This window comes from Dama dama, chromosome 14 (assembly GCF_033118175.1).
Source record: "Dama dama isolate Ldn47 chromosome 14, ASM3311817v1, whole genome shotgun sequence".
Lineage (NCBI taxonomy): Eukaryota > Metazoa > Chordata > Mammalia > Artiodactyla > Cervidae > Dama > Dama dama.
This window is the reverse complement of record NC_083694.1, coordinates 58,057,629-58,079,642: the sequence shown is the minus strand read 5'-3', so window position 1 is coordinate 58,079,642 and position 22,014 is coordinate 58,057,629. Positions and strand designations below refer to the sequence as shown.

The 22,014-nt window shown below is 38.2% G+C and overlaps 1 protein-coding gene across 6 annotated transcripts in view; it reads left to right on the top strand.

Annotated features, from left to right (window-relative positions):
- The window catches only part of ACBD6 (acyl-CoA binding domain containing 6), a 200,548-nt gene that overhangs the window by 131,989 nt on the left and 46,545 nt on the right, over positions 1–22,014 (top strand). The window contains exon 7 of one of the 6 annotated variants that reach the window (XM_061160852.1): positions 20,168–20,829. The exons of the other annotated variants lie outside the window; for them this stretch is intronic. Coding sequence (XP_061016835.1) covers positions 20,168–20,302 — 135 coding nt within the window. The 3' untranslated portion in view covers positions 20,303–20,829. Of the gene's footprint in view, positions 1–20,167; positions 20,830–22,014 lie in introns of those variants that run through there. 6 annotated transcript variants of the gene reach the window in all.

Genomic DNA, 22,014 nt, shown 5'->3' with positions numbered 1-22,014 from the left:
AGGTCCATTACTGTAGAGAAAGAAAGAATATATAGAAGAATTCAATCAACTTCACTTGATGAAAGGCAGTATAAGAGGTAAAGAAAATGGATAGAAGTTGACTATGACTCCAAAGCCACAAGCAAAAAAAAAAAAAACAAGTTTACTGGTTTTTGACGTGGCTGATTTTAGGGGGCTATCATGAAATTCATTTAAACGTGTCCTAAAGAAAAAGAGCCAAAAGAGAACATTTGTACATGCAGAGGTTTTTTTACAAGAGTAATAACAGATTTTAAGAGAAGGCTGAATCTTAATTTTAATACCTTGATAGTGAAAAATATTAGATATGTAGAGAAACCCATAAAATCCCAGTAGTGTTTAAGAGCATAAGCTTTGGAGCCAGAAACCTCAATTCTGGCTCCACATCTTATAAATCCTGTGACCTCAAAGTTCCTTAACATAACTAAGCTTCCGTTTCTTCATTTGTGAAATGAGATAACTTAATGCTTACTTCATGAGGGTGTTGGGCAGATTACATAAAAGGACATGTGTAAATTGCCTAGCGTAGTAGACAAGCTTCGCCACTACCATCATTGTTTTTACTCACAACTGACTAAAATCATCTTTCTTACTATATTGGCCGGCTATAGGCAGAAAGATACACAAAATGAACTGTTATTAAATTTGCCCAGAATACTCTTTGTTTTGCTACTCATACAAGACATGTGTATGTTTATTATAGAATTCTAATTCATAGATGACTTGAATTAAATCTTTTGGTCTTATTTTTAAACCTATACCACTAAGACCTTTCTATTTGACTCTTAGTTGTACAACCATACATAAAAGTTATTAAATTATAGAAGGAAGGTAGAGGTGTAGTAGGGGAATAAAATAAAGCTAACGTTTATTGAGACTCTATTCCCCTTAATACAGTCATTCATTCCCTTCAATAAAATCAGTTGCTTATGCCAGAAAAACAGCTCAAAATAATTTTATATTTGAATGTATGGATTTTGCTACCTTTTTTCCCACAGGTTGTGTTCTTTTTTATTGGGTTCCCTGAGGAAACAGCTTATGTAATATTTCTTTAGAAAATTGGAAAAGAATTTAGGCAGCAGGACTAATGTGGATAGTAAAAACTAAAATAAAAAATCGTTCCATGTTTTTAAAGATTTAAAAAATTACTCTAAAAGAGGACAAAAACATGTGGATGGTGATTAAAAAGCCACTACTTCATTATATTTATTGGCAAATAGTCTTGAAGAAATTACAGTATGAAAAACTGAAATTCTAGCCTCAGGGTAAATAGAGGGTTAAATCTCTGAGCTGTAGAAGCAGATTGTGTTTTCCTTTTGTGATCTGGGCTGACAAGACATCAGTATTCTATTCATCTGTTGGGAATTAGGCTGTTAATCCAATCAATGACTCTTGAGTGAGCTGTGGCCTACGTCCCCCACTGGGGAACAATCGGATCAAACTGCAGATTGTTTAAGAGCACAGTGCTGTCCTCATGTCAGGTGGAATTCTCAAACGCTCCCTGGTGAATTGGGATAGGGAACGCTGTCTTGACCCATTTATCCTGCTCCTTAAATAACCAGGTATCTGCCTCATCCATAGGAAAGCATTAGCAATAGTGACAACAGGAGTGCAATAGAAATCCATTAACTTAAACTCACAAAAGTGTGGCTGAAAGGAAGGAATGCTTCCAAACACCCCACAAAATAGCTTATACAAAAGTTTTTTCACTGTATTCATATTTTTCCCTACTCCTCAAACCCTAAATCTTTTTTCTGTTGGGTTGTTGATTTTTTTTTTTTGGTTGTTGTTAACTATACTATTAAAGATATCACTGAATTTTGTTAACCACCATGAGCTCTTTCTGTGTATTTATACTGCCCTGCCTATATTTTTAGAAGTCATCTGGGTACAAATAAATTTTAATATAGATTATGGGAACACTAATTAAATAAAATTTTAATTTTAAAATATCTTTCTCTGAGGAATGCTAATTAAATAAAATTTTAATTTTAAAATATCTTGGTCTGAGCATACATAATTTTGACATCTTTTGCAGCATAGCAAGATTTGATTTCTAATTACTGATTTAATAGTCCATTAAGTACATTTGGAAATTATTATTGAACTGATGAGATAGATGTTCAGGGTTGCAGTTTTCGTCTATGAAATGCTATCTCAAATTTTTCCTTTTAAACAGTAAGGTGAAATGAGATATCATAAAGCAAAATATCCAAAATGCAAAGAGAAGTTCTCAAAGAAGGTATTTGCTACCTCAATCTTAATGAAGACAGTCTTAAAGGATGATTTTATTGCTTCCTAGCTACAGCTTCCCAGGTGGCTCAGTGGTAAAGAATCTGACTGCCAGTACAGGAGACTCGGGGTCAGTCCCTGAGTTGGGAAGATCCCCTGGAGAAGGAGATGGCAACCCACTCCAGTATTCTTGCCTGGGAAATCCCACAGACAGAGGAACCTGGCAGGATACAGTCCATAGGGTCACAGAGTTGGGCACAACTTAGTAAATAATCAACAACAACAATCTACATTATGTAAGAGTGTTCTAAAAAGAATTTCCTAAATATGTCAAATTTATCCATTCATCCTAAGTATTTAGCACACACCTTTCATATACCCAGGATTCTTCCTGAGCATTGGAATTCCAACCATGAACAAGACAGACAAGGTCCACACTCTTTGAGAGCATACATCCTAGTGAGGAAAACATACCAAAAACAAGTAAATAAATAAGACTACCAGATAAGCACTAAGAAATAAGGTGAAGGATGATTGTTTACTTTGATCAAGTAAGACTTTACTGAGGGGAAGTAATAGTTAAACAGAGACTTCAGTGGAGAGAAGGTGCTAGAAGTCATGCCCTAAATCCCTGAAACAGGAATGAGTTTGACATACCAAGAGCAGACTACTTATATGTATACTATTCCCCAGACCAGAGGGTTTCAGGAGCAGCAAAGCATCTGAATCTCCTTAGGAACTTTGTAAAGATAAAGATATCCAGGACTTCCCTGGTGGCTCAGTGGTAAAGAATCCACCTGCCAATGGATTTGGGACTTGGGTTTGATCCCTGCTCCAGGAAGATTCCACATGCCTCGCAGCTTCTAAGCTTGTGCACAACTACTGAGCCCACACTCCCTAGAGGCTGTGATCCGCAACAAGAGAGGGCACCCCAATGAGAAGCCCATGCACTGCAACTAGAGAGTAGCCCCTACTCGCCACAACTAGAGAAAGCCCACGTATAGCAACAAAGTAGTGCTAGCCAAAAGTAAGAATAAAATTATTTTTTAAAATGTGTATCTGAGCCTCTAGCCCTAGACATGCTGGTTTAGCAGGACTGGATAGGATGAAACCTGTGCATCCAGTGCCGTGAATGGAATGGAAGACCTATTCTAGCCAGTTCACACTCTTACCTGTGTCCATCTGTGTGCGCATGCTTTTCCTTTGCCTGTAATGTTCACCCTTATTCTCTCACACAGAAGTCCACCTCACCCTTTCAAATACTAATACCATGTGCTTTTCAATACCCTGTCTCAGTAGGAAACACAGCACTATTTTTGAAGTATTCCTATAAAAAAAAAATTTGAACCCAAATTTAATAAAACCTGTTAAAAAAAATACGTGTGATAATGATGTAAATGACGTAAGAAGATAGTAAGTGGGCAAATCTGGACTATGGGACATTCTACTGAAAAACTGACTCAATGATTAGTCAGTGGCATTTTTTTAAAATTGAGACAACATGAAACTCAGTCTCTAAAAAGAACAATGAGGAGCCAGAATGTAATCAGGTGCCATAGTGAGATTCTGAAAACGTTTTGGGAGAGGTCATGGGGGAGAAAATGGAGAGACTGGTATGAGCCATGCAGTCAGAGACATCATCAAGAGGGAACTGTGGCCAGCCCTGAACAGTAAAAACTCAGGTGCTATTTGATGGTCACCGAGGGAGAACAGGGACAGGTAGCAGAATCAGCTCAATCTAGATATGTGTTGGTCTTGAAGAATAATTGGATAATGTGGATCCAGACCATGGATGCTTTGATGCTTAGATTAAAGACTATTGTGTGTGTGTGTTCAAAAGGAGTCACATAATGGATTATTTTAGAGTAATTAATCTAGTGATGGTGTACTACTACTAGGGAGAAGGGCAATAGGGAGGAATAGCAGTGAAGACACCATCCTGTTCATTCAGATAGGAATTGATAAAGGATTTGTGTTTGAGGAACAACAGCAGACGGTATTAACTAATTTCCCAGGTATCAAAAGGAAAGTGCCTATTTCATAGCATCCTCTGTGGGTGGGGAACTATTTTGCGAACCTACCAGACTATGAAAATTTTCATTGTGACACCAGTCTGAATGGCCATCATTAAAAAGTCTACAAATAACAAATGCTGGAGAGGGTGCAGAGAAGAGGGAACCCTCTTACACTGTTGGTACGATTTTAAGTTGGTGCATCCACTATGGAAAGCAGTATGGAGAGTCCTCAGAAATCTGAAAACAGAATTACCGTATGACCCAGCAATTCCACTCCTGGGCATATATCTGGACAAAACTGTAAGTCAAAAAGACAGATGCACCCATATGTTCATAGAAGTACTGTTCACCATACCCAAGACGGGGAAACAACCTAAACGTCTGTTAATACATGAGCTGATAAAAGTAAAATACACATGTACAGTGGAATACCACTCAGCCATAGAAAGGAATGAAATAATGCCATTTGCCGCAACATGGATGCAACTAGAGATTATCATACTAATTAAATGAGAAAGAGAAAGAAATACCGTATCACTTACATGTGGAATCTGAAATATGACAGAAATGAACCTATCTATGAAGCTGAAACAGATTCACAGACAGAGAGAACAGACTTGTGATTGTCAAGGGGTGGGTGAGGGAAGGATACATTGGGAGTTTGGGATTAGTGGATGCAAACTATTACATACAGATTGGTTGGACAACAAGGTTCTTACAATATAGCACAGGGAAATATATTTAGTGTCCTGGGATAGCCATAATGGAAAAATACGAAAAAAAAAATGTTCCTATACATGTGCAATTTAGTCACTTTGCTGTGTAGCAGAAATTAACATTTTAAATCAACTATACTGCAATTAAAAATTTTTTCATAGTGAAAGGAGTAGGAAAGTAGTGAAATGAGTAGGAAAGAATCATTTCTTAGATTTCTCCACTATACATCTGATTATTTACATAGGAAGCTAATTAGAATCAAGTAGATTGACATATGTTGAGCTTTCACTGTATAGAATTATAGAACAGTAAGCAAAACAGCCTTCAGAAGAGCCAGTGGTTTGGTTCTGTTCTCTCATGTACCTAACTTTAGATGCTTGACCAGCTTGGTAAATTTTTAAAATATATAGACTAAGCGGAAGCTCATCAAAATATGCATACTTGAAAAAGTACAGACGTCAAGGAGAAGTAAAAATGAATATGTCATCCTGAAGAGTAAGGTCATTCATTCTGTGTTATGTCAGTTTTGAGATTATAGTTAATAGAAATTACACAAGCATACTAGATCCGAGACTGTAGTTTAGGCTACCTGTTGTCTTTAACCTGCAAAAAGAAAAATTTTCACTACATTTCTTTTGTGCATTATATTTATTTATGTTGACTCCCCTTGCTCCATCTCAGTAGCATGGTACAGTTGAGAAGACATGGACTTTGATGCTGAAGAGCCTGGGACCTTGGCCAAGTTATATATAATCTCTCTGAGCCTGACTTTACCTAGCTTGAAAATGGGAATCATGTTTATGTAAAGGGTTGTTGTGAGGATTAAAAGAAATGATGTTCATAAAACTTCAGCACACGAAAGGTATTCAGCCGTTCCTTTTTCTTTCCTTATTTTAATGTTTTGAACAATGTAGCACACTTCACAAAGTTAAACCTTCTAGATTAGTGTTGGTTTCAAATAGTTGGTTTCAAAATGCTGCTCTTTAGTTTTTAACTGTTTTTCTATGAAAATTTTTTTTATCTTAAATAGTTTCTATACTTCATTGCCTCCTTCTTAAATCACTGTGCTATATATACCACAGGTCTTATAGATGGTGAAGCACAGGGCCAAATCTTTTCTTTCCCTCTTGAGATTTCTAAAATCTATTGGTTGGCATGCAGCCAGCCAGCCCTCTTTATGGCCAGCTGTTCTCTGTGGTCTTCTGCAACTTGCCACCTCTGTCACAGCTTCTAATTTCTGCTGGCTGCTACTGTTGCTGCCCCCATTCTTTCTTCTAATTACCACTAGGCTCTGCTGGCCCTCTTACCATCCCTGCTCCCCAATACTTGTTTCCTTCACTTTCTGTGTCTCTTCTGCCTCCTGTTGCATCTCATATTTCATAGGTAAAAGCTGGCCTTTCATTGCTTTCTCAAGCCAGCGAGAAGAATCCTTCTATACAGGAGTCAGCTGGTCATAACATGTTTAGTATGGTTGTTATCAGCATCTTCCCTTGGGCTGTGGGCCCTATTTTAAGTACTTGAGAATGCCAAAAACCAAGCCCCTGGATTAGTGAGATATAACTATATTTGACTTTTCTGCCTAGTAGTTTATGTTTGTCTCATTTAACTTTTATTTGATGCCAAGTTTTGTGCTAGATTGAAGTGGTAAAGGAAACAGGGGTCTATAAAGTTCAACTATGCCAGAGGTCCTTACTTTCAAAAAAGCAGGAAGACACAGACATGTTCATAGATAATAGAAGGTAAAAGATGAGGGAGCAGTGAGGGAAAGAAAGTTTTAAGCAAGGATTGTGAAGGCTCAAAGTCCTACTTCAAGTTATAAAGAAGAATGGCTGCTTATGAATGGAATCTGAGTAGTGGGTAATAGCTTAGAGTCCAGCAAGAGTCAGACACAGGACCCGGTCAGAGCAAGGGGAAGCTTTCATGATTCCCTACCATTTAAAGATAATGGCAGGGCTTCTGTGGTGGTCCAGTGGTTAGGAATTCACCTGCCGATGCAAGAGACACAGGTTCAATCCCTGGATTTAGGAAGATCCCATGTCCATGGAGCAACTAAGTCTGTGCACCACAACCACTGAGCCTGTGCTCTAGAGCCCAGAGGCCACAACTACACATGCCCCACAGCTAGAGAGTGGCCCCGTTCATCGCAACTAGAGAAAGCCAGCACACAGCAATGAAGACCCAGAGCAGCCAAGAAATAAATAAGAAATAAAATATAACTATTTTAAAAATAGCATCCTTATTAAAAAAAATAAAGATAATGGTCAAGAATCACTTAGGTGATGGTACGTTTTTTCTTTTCATATTTAGGAGTCTGGGTCTTTAAGTTCCCTATGATACTTTGTCATTATTTTGTGTTTCTTATGAATTTTTATTTATTTAGAAACAGTATGTGAGAGTATAGTGAAGGGGTTATACATTTCTAGAGGTTTCCCCAGTGGCTCAGTGGTAAGGAATCTACCTGCCAATGCAGGAGATCCAAGTTCGATTCCTGGGTCAGGAAGATCCCCTCGAGGAGGAAATGGCAACCCACGCCAGTATTCTTGCCTGGGAAATCCATGGACAGAGGCACCTGGTAGGCTACAGTCCATGGGGTTGCAAAGAGTCAGACACGACTGAGCACGCACTGAGCTATACATTTCTATGCTTTTATAGTTTGAATATTTCTACATTTTAAGTTTATTATGTGAATTTTTTAATTCACCTGAGTATTTTTATTTTATCCTAATATATAACCCCTTACAAAGATTTTAAATGTATGACCAATGTTAATTTATTAGAATTGTTTTGCTCCTGTTTATAACAACTCCATATTTATTAAATTTGAACATTTCTCTTAAGCTAAAACAGAAAGGAAAAGCATAAATAACTATGACAAACAACCCTCTTCTGGTGTGGTCATTTGAAATGAAACAACCAAAAAATTTAATCAACTTAAATTTAGAAAAATTAGCTGATATAAGTTGTAAACCAGATGAGTAAAAGCTTTCACTTACTCATTCTTGACATTCAATTCCATTTATTCTTTGTAATATATTTTAAAACAGAAATGTTTATAAAGACTAAGGTTTGGATTCCTATATACTATTTTGAGGTTACAAAGAAAAAACTAGAGTCATATTCATGCTTTAATATAAACTCCACTTTAATACACACAGAGGAATAACAGAGATAAAGATTTTGCAGATACAAGATGATGTGTTTTATTAAAACATCATAATCATAAAAGTATTTTAAGATATATTAGATTTAAAATAATTATTAATAATGATTAAAACCTGAAGGTTGTATTTAAGTGAGTCATAATCATCAAGTTTGATCAAATATTTCTTGAGTGCTTATTATGTTCAAGGCATACAAAAGATGAGTAAAAGAAGAATTTACATTTGGCCCCCTGAAGACTACAATTTGGCTAGAGAGTAATTATAAATAATTATCTTTTGTTTCACCCGAATACCTACTCTTTAGACATGTCACGGTACTTAGACATATAAACAATTCAGAGTTGAGGGAAACATGTCTTTTTAAAGCCTGCTCCTTTTCTCTAGTACTCTTGGAAGACAGAAAAGTTAATAGAATTAGAAGACAGTCTGGTTGTCCTCTGTCTTTCCATTCCCCAGTTGCCAGTCAATTCTGTAATTGCAGTCATGGTTCTCATATTTAGGCCCCTGCTCTAATTGATTTCTAGGTGGACATGCTCTAAGTTGAAAGATCAAAAATCCCAATATTTCACATTAAACACAAAAACACTTCAGCCCACAGCATCTGAACTCAAAAGCCTCAAATTAGTCATGGTGATCTGAGGAGCACAGCAAACAAGAAATGGATTGGGGTTGGGGGGCAGCAGGCAGGTAACCCTGTCATGCTTGTACCTGTAAATAAACATTTATACCTAACCATAATTTTAATTGGTTTGATCAGTTTTTATTGGTACAGCCAAGTAATAATCACTGAAAAATGTTTGTAAATATATAGATGGTATTTAAATTCAAAGAATACAAATCAACAGTAACTTTTTCTTATTGTAAAAGTGATAACAATGTATTATTGAAATTTTTACAAAATATTTACAAATAATAAGTATAAAGAAAAAGGTTTCAGTCATCTGCAATCTTACCCCTGAGATAATCCCTTTTATCACTTTGGATGCTTTCCTTCTCTCTGTTCTATAGGTAGATAATACATTTTAAAAACAAAAATGAGATCATACTGTATATAGTTTTATATCCTACTTTATTTACTTGTCTTGAACATCTTCTCATATGCATATCAGATATTCTTCAGCACAGTTTCTACAATGTTTGCCTAATATTCTGTCCTCCAAGTATATTATGCTGTAGCCATTTCTCGGTTTAGGTTGCTCTCTTTTACAGTACATAAACTAAACTGTAAACTCCACTAAGGCATGGACTATAACTGGTTTATTTATCATTGTGTCCCTGATAGGCTTTCAGAAAATAGATGTTTAAATTAATTCTTCTACTCTTCCATGTCTGTACCTATGCAGCTACACATGACAGGAGAAACGTACATATCTATGTCCACTTCAGGTTTATAACTGCTGATCTGAAGTGGGCCCTCACTGCTGCCCAGCAGTGACTACATTTCCCTACTCCGCTATCTCTTCCCTCTCTTAGATAACTCTTTCATACGTTCTCTTCTCTGCTTAAAATTCAAACACCTCCTTCCTCATCCTCATTCTCTCCTAATGACCTTCATTCCCATTAAACTGAGATGAAATAAGAGTCAGTGAAAAAAAAACTTCCACAAGTTCTACCATCACATCCGTCTACCTGCCTGCATCTGTACCTACATAGCCCACTTTCCCCCCATTAGTACATATGAACCATCTGTGCGCCCAAGGCCAGCCCCTCTGTTAATGCACTAGGTGCCATCCCACTCAAGCTTTTACTGCGTCTATGCTTTTTTGCATTATCAGTTTTCCCTCTCTTCTGTATAGGTTCCAGCAGATATAAATATACTGCTATCTATTTACCCTACTTAACTGCCCAACTCCTGCCCCATTTCATTCTTCCTCAGAATTCCGTGAAAGAGTTGTTTATACTCTAATTTCTCCTCCCATGTTATTTCTTGAAGCCACTTGAATTAGGTGTTTACTTCTAACATTCTTTCTGTTTTTCACTTCAGTTCTGCTGCATCCAGTGACCATTCTTTGGTCCCTACCGTTCTTGACCTACCAGCAGCATTTGAATGACTTTTTCTTTAAATGCTTTATTCTCTTGTGTTCCAGGACAGTGATTTTGGTTACTCCATTACTGACCTTGGTAAGGTCCCTTTTGCTCAATCTTCTTCAGTAGCTCTTTCTCTGTCCCTTTTGCTTGCTCCTTTTCCTGTCCTCAGGCTTCCCTGGTGTCTCAGTGGTAAAGAACCCGTCTGCCAATGCAGGCTACACAGATTTGATCACTGGGTCGGGAAGATCCCCTGGAGGAGGAAATGGCAACACACTCCAGCATTCTTGCCAGGAAAAATCCCATGGACAGAGGAGCCTGGTGGGCTACAGTCCATGAAGTTGCAAGAGTCGGACACTAGTTAGTGATGAAATGATTTCCTATCCTCTTTATCTTGAAATGCCCCAGAGCTCAACTGTCTGATCTGTTTTCTCTATACTCATTCCTCTGGTGATCTCATCCAGTCTCTGGGCTTTATATATCTGCCTTTCAGATCTCAAGTTTATATCTCCCGTGACAAATAGTTTCAAGGGATTGGATCTGATAGACAGAGTGCCTGAAGAACTAGGGACGGAAGTCCATAACATTGTATAGGAGGCAATGACCAAAACCATCCCCAAGAAAAAGAAATGCAATAAAGCAAAATGGTTTTCTGAGGAGGCCTTACAAATAACTGAGAAAAGAGAAGCAAAAGGCAAAGGAGAAAAGAAAAGATATACCCATCTAAATGCAGAGTTACAAAGAATAGCAAGGAAAGATAAGAAAACCTTCTCAAGTGAACAAGGCAAAGAAATAGAGGAAAACAATATAAAGGGAAGGACTAGAGATCTCTTCAAGATATTTAGATACCAAGGGAACATTTCATGCAAAGATGGGTACAATCGAGGACAGAAACGGTATAGACCTAAGAGAAGCAGAAGATAGTAAGAAGAGTTGGCAAGAATACACAGAACTGTATAAAACAGGTCTTAATGACCTGGATAACCATGATGGTGTGATCAGTCATCCAGAGCCAGACATCTTGGAATGCAAAGTCAAGTGGGCCTTAGGAAGCATCACTACAAACAAAACTAGTGGAGGTGATGGAATTCCAGTTGAGCTATTTCAAATAGTAAAAGATGATGCTCTGAATTGCTGCATTCAATATGTCATCAAATTTGGAAAACTCAGCAGTGGCCACAGGACTGGAAAAGGTCAGTTTTCATTCCAGTCCCAAAGAAAGGCAATGCCAAAGAATGTCCAGTACTGTACAATTGTGCACATTTCACATGCTAGCAAAGCAATGCTCAAAATCCTTCAAGCTAGGTTTCAACAGTATGTGAACTGAGAACGTCCAGATGTACAAGCTGGATTTAGAAAAGGCAGAGGAACCAGAGATCAAATTGTCAACTTCCCCTGGATCATAAAAGAACAAGGGAATTCCAAAAAAAATCTACTTCTGCTTCATTGACTACGCTAAAGCCTTTGCCTGTGTGGATCACAACAAACTGTAGAAAATTCTTCAAGAGATGGGAATCCCAGGCCACCTGACCTGCCTCCTGAGAAATTAGTATGCAGGTCAAGAAGCAACAGGACAAGACATGGAACAATGGACTGGTTCAAAATTGTGAAAGGAATATGTCAAGGCTGTATATTGCCATCCTGCTTATTTAACTTATATGTAGAGTACATCATACAAAATGCTGGGCTTAATAAATCACAAGCTGGAATCAAGACTGCCAGGAGAAATATCAATAACCTCAGATATGCAGATGACACCAACCTAATGACAGAAAGCAAAGAGGAACTAAAGAGCCTCTTGATGAGGGTGAAAAAGGAGAGTGAGAAAGCTGGCTTAAAACAACGTTCAAAAAACTAAGATCATGGCATCTGGTCCCATCACTTCATGGCCAATAGATGGGGGAAAAAATGGAAACAGTGACAGACTATTTTCTTGGGCTCCAAAATCACTGAGGATGGTGACTGCAGCCATGAAATTAAAAGACGCTTACTCCTTGGAAGGAAAGTTATGACAAATCTAAACAGCATATTGAAAAGCAGAGCTATCACTTCACCAACAAAGGTCTGTCTAGTCAAAGCTTTGGTTTTTCCAGTGGTCACAGACAGATGTGAGAGGTGGGACCATAAAGAAGGCTGGGTGTCGAAGAACTGTTGCTTTCAAACTGAGGTGCTGGAAAAGTCCCTTGAGAGTCCCTTAGACATCAAGGAGATCAAACCAGTCCATCCTAAAGAAAATCAGTCCTGAATATTCATTAGAAGGACTGAGGCTGAAGCTCCAACACTTTGGCCACCTGATGCTAAGAGCTGATTCTTTAGAAAAGACCCTGGTACTGGGAAAGACTGAGGGCAGGCGGAGGAGAAGGGAGCAACAGAAGATGAAATGGTTGGATGGCACTCTGCAAGATAGTGAAGGACAAAGAAGCCTGGTGTGCTGCAGTCCATGGAGTCACAAAGAGTGGGGCACGACTTAGTGAATGATCAACAAAAATAATTCTTGACCCCTCTCTTATCTATCTGATAAATATCCCAAACTAATATATCCAAAACCTTTCTAGTAAGACCTACACTAACCCCTTAAAGTTGAAACTCATTCTACCCTCTTCCAGCATTCCTCATTCTTTCCTGTTTTATTTTTCTCTACAGCATTTATCAAACATATCTTTGACTTACTTGATTTTCTATATCCCCCTTCTCCAAAACTAAGGATTTTTGTCTATTTTTATTTATTGCATTTTAACAGTACCTGGCACATAGTAGATACTCAGTAAATATCTGTTAATGAGTGGATGTAAGCAGTGAACGTCCTTAGCAGATGATATTTGCACAAATCCATGATCCTTTTTTCCATTCAGTAAAATGTTTGAGTGCTTACTATATACCAGACTCTATGCCAGCTGCTAGGAATATAACAGTCCAAAGTTATGCATGGTCCCTAACTTTACAGAGCTCACACTGAAATGAAAATAACAGATAAATACATCCTTTGAATATAAATTGTAATAAACGCTATTGAAGAAACAACAAGGAGATTGAACTGAAAAATAACAATATGAGGTGACTCTTTGAAGCAAATATAGAGAACTTTGTCTAAATAGGTGACAAGACTGGCACTTGAAGGAAGAGGAAGGAGACAGTCATCTAAAGAGTAGACATTTTATGAGCTCATATTAGAAAGTTAGGCGGGGCTAAATGATGCAGGATTTCCTGGCCTAGTGGTTCTCAAAGTATGGAATGGGAGCCCCTGGGGGTCTCTGTGATCTTTTGGGGTCCATAAAGTCAGAACTATTTTCATAACAATTTTAAGACATTATTTTCCCTTTTCACACTTTACTGTCTCACAAGCCTTCAGTGGCATTTTCCAGAGGCCACATGACATGGTGTGACAGTAGATGAATGCAGAACTAGAAATGGATATCTAGTTATTTCCTGTCCAGATTTTAAAGAGATTTGCAAAAAAGCAAAGCAATGCTACTCTGTTTTATCTTTTAGAAAATACATTTATTTTTGAAATTGAGTTACTTACAGTAACATGTAATGGTTTTTAAATGTCTGAACTTTAATTTCTAATATAGTAAGTACTGATCGATTTAAACTACATAAACCAAAACTCTTTGGGGTCCTCAGTAATTTTGAAGACTTACTATAAAAGGGTGCCGAGATCAAAAAGGTAAAGAACTGTTGTCCTAGGCCATGATGGTAAGAGTTTTGAACTTTATTCTAAGAGCATTAGGAAGTCACTAAAAGGCATTAAACCAAAGTAATGAATGATCTAGTTTAACTTTTGAAAAGGCTGCTCTCACTGCTATGTGAAGAATAGATTGGAGTAGGCTGACCGTAGGAGAAGGGAAGGGAACAAGTATGAAGTCACTGCCTCTGTCTAGGTAAGAAATGATGGAGGTTTGTACTGAGGGGGTGTGTGTTTCCTAGAACTGGCATAACAAAGTGCCACAGACTGAGTGGCCTAGAACAGTAGAAATGTGTTGTCAGTAGGGTCACTTTCCCTCTGAAACCTATAGGGGAGAATCTGTCCTTGCCTCTTGAAGCTTCTAGGGTTTGCCAGCAATTCTTGGCATTCCTTGACCTGTGGATGCGTCATTCCAGTATGTTTCTACATAAGGCCATATTCTGAGGTGCCAGGAATTAGGATTTCAGCATGTCTTTTTTTGGGGGGACACTTTGTAACAGGTGGTAACAATGAGGGTGAAGAGAAATGACATATACATATTTTAGAAGTAGAACCAGTAGGATTGCTTATGGATTATCTATAAAGGATGAAACAAGTCAAGGATGGGACTCACATTTCTGACTTTAGAAGCTAGATAAATTGTAGAGCCAACTTAACAGACATTTCTCCAAAGAAGACAAATGGATGGCTAATAAACACATGAAGAGATTCTCAACATCACTCATTGTTAGAGAAATGCAAATTAAAACTACCATGAGATATCACCTCATACTGGTCAGAAAGGCCATCATCAAAAAATCCACAAACAACAAGTGCTGGATAGGGTGTGGAGAAAAGGGAACCCTCTTACACTGTTGGTAGGAATGTAAGTTGATACAGCCACTATGGAAAACAGTATGGAGATTTCCTTTAAAACCTAGGAGTAAAACCACCATATGACCCAGCAATGCCACTTCTGGGCATATATCCTGAGGAAACCAAAACTGAAAAAGACACATGTACCCTAATGTTCATTGTAGCACTATTTACAATAGCTAGGAGATGGAAGCAACCTAGATGTCCATCAACAGATGGATAAAGAAGTTGTGGTACATGTATACAATGGAATACTATTTAGCCATCAAAAGGAACACATTTGAGTCAGTTCTAATGAGGTAGATGAACCTAGAGCCTATTATACAGAGTGAAGTAAGTCAGAAAGGGAAAAGCAAATATTGTATATTAACACATACATATGAAATCTAGAAAGATGGTTCAGATGAACCAATTTGCAAGCCAGCAATGGAGATGCAGACATATAGAACATACTTGTGGACAAGGGCGGGGGAGAGGAAGGAGAGGGTGAAATGAATGGAGAGAGTAGCACGGAAGCATATACACTAACATATGTAAAATAGATAGCCAGTGGAAATTTGGTGTATGGCTCAGGGAATTCAGCCAGGGCTCTGTAATAATCTAGAGGGGTGGGAAAGGTGGGAGGTGGGAGGGAGGTTCAAGAGGGAGGGAACATGTGTACACCTGTGGTCAATTCATGTTGATGTATGACAGAAATCAAACCAATATTGTAAAGCAATCAATTAAAAATAAATATTGAAAATACTTTTAAAAAGTTGTAGAGCCAAATGACATGCAGTTTTTTAACATCAACACTTGGGAATAGGACCATGTTTCCTGGGGCATAAAATCCCAAAAGTGAAATTGCTAGGTCTCCATTTCCTTAAGTATCTCCATCCATTTATTTTAGATATGTTTTAGCTTTATTCATATTGTTTTAATATTATTTAGGTTTATTCTATTAGAGCCTCCTGATTTAAACAATCAGATATAGTAAAATCTTGTAGATCAATTCGAAGACCTTATGCAAAAAGAAAATAAAAATAGGAAGAGAGAACATTTGCCATAAAAGAACTTCTCATAATCAAAGTGGGGCAAACAGTAAGTGTTGGCAAAGTTCAGTGAGATCCCAAAGTATTTCAAATTAAACTTCTAGATAAGAAATCTGGCTATTTGAGTTTAATAAGATCTTATGGGATTGACTACAATTTCTCCCACTGGATGAAAAGCAGACCTTGGGTAAAATTGTAAGTTCCCTGGTAACATGATAAGGTTAAGGATGTCAATTACATTATTAAGCAACTTATGATAAAAATGACTTCCTGCCTGATTGTTATGTTATATCTGAATGGAAGAAACTGCAAAGTTATGATAAATTCCTGATGGGGATGCTGTACTTTGGACTGTCCTGACTTTCTTATTATCGGCATATCTATTATGTGGCCCTTGAAGCTGTTGTTACAAGATACAGTGGCTCCTATAAAGCAGCAGGGCCTCTAAACCAAGATATACCCTCACGTACACCAAAATGGAATTTCTCCTCACACTTGAGCTACATCTCCTAGAGAGAAGATAGCACCTGGGTGGCTGGACAAGCTGTCACATGAATTACTACAGAACTCAAGGTTGACACTGCTCTGATGGCAGCTTCTGAATGGCTTCTGTCTGAAATCCTCCTGAATAAATGGATGCCAGGTGTATTCAGTGGTAGTCTCATGAATCTCAGTGATTAGACGAGCCAAAGACAACCACCTTGTGGGCATAGTACATACATTATTGATCCTTTAGTTCCAGCTGCTCACTTATTCTGTGCCTACTCTATCCCTCTTGCCAGCCATTTTAGTAACATGTCAATGCAGTCATCTTATCTTCAGTTCCCAAAGCAAACTTGTTCTTGAGAACATCTGTATAGATGTGAATCTGCTTGGCTGCCTTAAAAGGGATGAATGATCAGTGGTGGTTTAGTCACTAAATTGTTTCCAACTTGTGCAACCCACCACGAAATAGGGAAACATGATTAAGAAAATAACTGAAAGGAAAACAATCAAAGGCAGCACTCATAGCTCAGCTGGTAAATAATCTGCCTACAGTGCAAGAGACCCGAGTTCGATCCCTGGGTCAGGAAGATCCCTTGGAGAAGGGAATGGCAACCCATTCTAGTATTCTTGCCTGGGGAATTCCATGGACAGAGGAGCCTGGTAGGCTATAGTCCATGGGGTCACAGGGTCAGACATCACTGAGTGACTAACACTGATAAAACAAATGATTTTTTGTTCATGTATATGCCCAGACATTTACTTGATGCAAGACCCTGAGGGACATAATTAGTTTATGATAACTGAATCATCAGGAAAAGATTAAATAATCTCCCATGGTCTCCATCTTGAGTGATAAGGGGAAGTAAGATACCTTAGAGAGTTTATAAGGGTGATTTTTAATGGTTGCATATTCAAAGAGTAATGTGCCAATTATTTTTAAAATGTGCTGACAGGTTTTTCGCTCTCTAACAGGCACTTTGTTGTTATTTAGTTGCTCAGTTTTGTCCCACTCTTTGCAACGCCATGGACTGTAGCCCACCAGGCTCCTCTATCCATGGGATTTTCCTAACAGATGCTATTAACAGTTGAATGAGGTGTTACTATACCTACCTTTTTTTTCCCCTAGAAGGAAAGGAGTGTGCCTATAACCAACTGAAGACTTGACTCATGTATCAGAAAAATTCTTAGAAAAATAATTATAAAATGTTTGCCAACACCTAACATATGGCAAATTGTCAGATTAGTTTAATCATATTCTGTAATAGAGTCACAGATCTCACAGGTTAGGAGAGGCAAAACATTCCAAGCTTAGAAATAATATTGAAAATTACCCAAAATTATATTACTAACTCATAATTTTTATCACTACTTCTAATTCCTCACAACTAATTTTCTTGAGTGCTTCCCTTATCATCTATTCACTTGAAATACTAAAATAGAATTTTTATTTCAGATGTCAAATTACTGGATAAGAACTGAATCTCTCATCACCCACATGGGAAAATGCATCCCCTCTATGCAGCTCGCTTATTACTCTTTTAATGATTCATGCTGTGTACAGTATCTTTAGAACTAACATTGGTAGAAATAGTAGATCAAATCTGAATTAGAGTATCAGTATCACTGTGGTCACAAAAAAAAAGAAATCCAGTGACACTCAGGAGAATTTTCTGCTCACACAGAACATCTTGGAAGCATGTTATTTCCATGACTTAAACATCACACACTAGTAAAGTAATTCTCCAAGCCAGGCTTCAACAGCACATGAACCATGAACGTCCAGATGTTCAAGCTGGATTTAGAAAAGGCAGAGGAACCAGAGATCAAATTGCCAACATCCATTGGTTCATTGAAAAAGCAAGAGAGTTCCAGAAAAACACCTACTTCTGCTTTATTGACTATGCCAAAGCCTTTGACTGTGTGGATCACAACAAACTGTGGAAAATTCTTAAAGAGATGGGAATACCAGACCACCTGACCTGCCTCTTGAGAAATCTGTATGCAGGTCAGGAAGCAACAGTTAAGAACTGGACATGGAACAACAGACTGGTTCCAAATCAGGAAAGGAGTACGTCAAGGCTGTATATTGTCACCCTGCTTATTTAACTTATATGCAGAGTACATCATAAGAAATGCTGACCTGGATGAAGCACAAGCTGGAATCAAGATTGCCAGGAGAAATATCAATAACCTCAGATATGCAGATGACACCACCCTTAAGAGAAGAACTAAAGAGCCTCTTGATGAAAGTAAAAGAGGAGAGTGAAAAAGTTGGCTTAAAACAACATTCAGAAAACTAAGATCATGGCATTTGGTCTCATTGCTGCATGGCAAATAGATGGGGAAACGATGGAAACAGTGACAGACTTCATTTTTGGGGGGCTCCAAAAACTGCAGATGATGACTGCAGCCATGAAAATAAAAGTTGCTTACTCCTTGGAAGGAAAGTTATGACCAACCTAGACAGCATATTAAAAAGCAGAGACATTATTTTGCCAACAAAGTCCGTCTAGTCAAGGCTATGGTTTTTCCAGGAGTCTTGTATGGATGTGAGAGTTGGACTATAAAGAAAGTTGAGTGCCGAAGAATTGATGCTTTTGAACTGTGGTGTTGGAGAAGACTCTTGAGAGTCCCTTGGATTGCAAGGAGATCCAACCAGTCCATCCTAAAGGAGTTCAGTCCTGAATATTCATGGGAAGGACTGATGCTGAAGCAGAAACTCCAATACTTTGGCCACCTGATGTGAAGAACTGACTCATCTGAAAAGACCCTGATGCTGGGAGAGATTGAAGGCAGGAGGAGAAGGGGACGACAGAGGATGAGATGGTTGAATGGCACCACCAACTCAATGGACATGAGTTTGAGTTAACTCCGGGAGTTGGCGATGGACAGGGAGGCCTGGCGTGCTGCAGTCCATGGGGTCTAAAACAGTCAGACACGACTGATCAACTGAACTGACTGACTGAAACGTGTGTGTGTGTGTGTGTGTAGACAGACAGGTAGATAGATCTGGACTTGGAAATGGGGCTTTTGATTCAGTTTGATAAAATGCATTTAGCAGTAGAAAAATATCACCACATGGCTACAGAGTTTTATGTGCAAAAAACAGCAATATCACCAATGACTTAATGTTAATATTTTCATCAATACTTCATTTGGTAAATTTTTTAAAAAATACTTCTAATTAATATTGTTTAAATGGCCATACTACCCAAAGCAATCTACAGATTTAATGAGATCCCTACTCCCAGGTGGCACAGTGGTAAAGAATCCACCTGCTGATGCAGGAAATATAAGAGATGCAGGTTTGACCCCTGGGTTGGAAAGAGCCCCTTGAGTAGGAAGTGGCAACCCACACCAGTGTACTTGCCTGAAAAATTCTATGGACAGAGAATGCTGGTAGGCTACAGTCCATGGCATCTCAAAGAGTTGGACATGAGTGAGCACACAACACTACCAAAGTACCCATGACATTTTTCACAGAACTAAAATAATCCTAAAATTCTTATGGAACCATAAAAGACCCAGCATTGCCAAGGCAATCCTGAAGAAAAAGAACAACTCAGGAGGCATAACCCTCCCAAACTTCAGACAACACTACAAAGCTAGAGTAATCAAAGCAGCATGGTTACTGAAACAAAAACAGACATGGATCAATGGAACAGATTAGACAGCCCAGAAATAAACCCACACACCTGCAGTCAATTAATCTTTAGCAAGGGAGGCGAGAGTATACAATGGGGCAAAGTCTCTTCAGCAAATGGTATTGGGAAAGCTGGGCAGCATATGTAAATCAGTGAGATTAGAACATACTCTCACACCATACACAAAAATAAACTCAAAATGGCTTAAAGACTTAAACATAAGACATGACACCATAAAATGCCTTTAAGAGATCATAGGCAAAACATTTTGATGTAAATTGTACCAATGTTTTCTTAGGTCAGTCCCCAAGAAAAGAGTGGAGAAGGAAATGGCAACCCACCCCAGTATTCTTGCCTGGAGAATCCTGTGGACAGAGGAGCCTGGTGGGCTGTCGTCTATGGGGTTGCACAGAGTCGGACACAACTGAAGTGACTTAACATGCATGCATGCATTGGAGAAGGACATGACAACCCACTCCAGTATTCTTGCCTGGAGAATCCCAGGGACAGAGGAGCCTGGTGGGCTGTCATCTATGGGGTTGCACAGAGTCGGACATGACTGAAGTGACTTAGCAGCAACAAGGCAATAGAAATAAAAAGAAATGAATGGGACCTAATCAAACCTACAAACTTTAGCATAGAAAAGGAAGTCATAAGCAAAACAAAAAGACAGCATACAGAATGGGAGGAAATATTTGCAAATGATGTGACCAACAAGGGTTTCATTTCCAAAATATACAAACAGCTCCTAAAACTCAACAACAAAAAACAAACAATCCAATTGAAAAATAGGCAGAAGACCTTAACAGAGATTTCTCCAAAGAAGAAATACAAATGGCCAACAGGCACATGAAAAGATTGCTAATTATTAGAGAAAGGCAAATCAGTACTACGAAGAAGTGCCACCTCGCACCATTCAGAATGGCCATCATTAAGAAATCTACAAATAACAAATGCTGGAGAGGGTGTAGAGAAAAAGGAACTCTCCTACCGTTGATGGGAATGTAGGTTGGTGCAGTCACTGTGGAAGACAGTATAGAGGTTCCTCAGAAAACTAAAGATAGAATTACCATATGATCCAGCAATCCCATTCCTGGGCATGTCTAGACAAAACTATAATTCAGGACGATACATGTACCCCTATGTTCACAGCAGAACCGTTCACAATAGCCAAGACATAGAACAACTTAAATGTCCATCAACAGAGGAATGGATAAAGAAGATGTGGTACGTACATACAATGGAATATTACTCAGCTATAAAAACAAAATAATGCCATCTGCAGCAACATTGATGCAACTGAAGATTATCATGCTAAGTGAAATCAGTCAGAAAGAGAAAGACAAACACTGTATGATATCACTTAAATGTGGAATCTAAAATATGACACAAATGAACCTATCTATGAAGCAGAAACAGACTCACAGACATAGAGAATAGACTTGTGGCTGCCGATGGGGAAGGAAAGGGGTGGACTCAGATTTTGAGGCTAGTAGATGCACACTATTATGTTTAAAATGGATAAACAACAAGGTCCTACTGTATAGCACAGGGAACTGTATCCAGTCTCCTGGGATCAACCATAATGGAAAAGAACATAAAAAAAGAATGCATATGTATGTAAAACTGAATCACTTTGGTGTACAGCAGAAATTAACACTGTAAATCAGCTATACTTCAATAAATAAATACAATTTTAAATACACACACACATACTTCTTACATTTGACAGGGTGCCCCATCTCAGGAGAGAAGAAAATCTAGTCCTTAAAGGAAATAATTACTAATAAAATGAAAATAATGATCAAAAATTATAAAGAAAGAATTAGTGTAGAATACATGTGGGGAAAGAAATAATCTGTATAAATTCATTAGAGACCAACTTGTCCTCTGCACACACAGGAGAAAAAAGCATCTGGAAGTCAAACTGAAAGAGTTATTTTTCACTTGAGTTAACTGTGAACTAAGTTCATGATTGTTTGGGCTCTTATAGAATAATTGCATCTGGCATTTATGCTCCACAATGTAGGAAATATGTCAGGATTTTTGTTAAGTTCAGGTAAAAGAAAAAAGGTTGGTTAAGAGATTAAAGAATAAACCAATAAGGAAAGGTTACAGTAATATATTCATTCTCTCATTTCATGA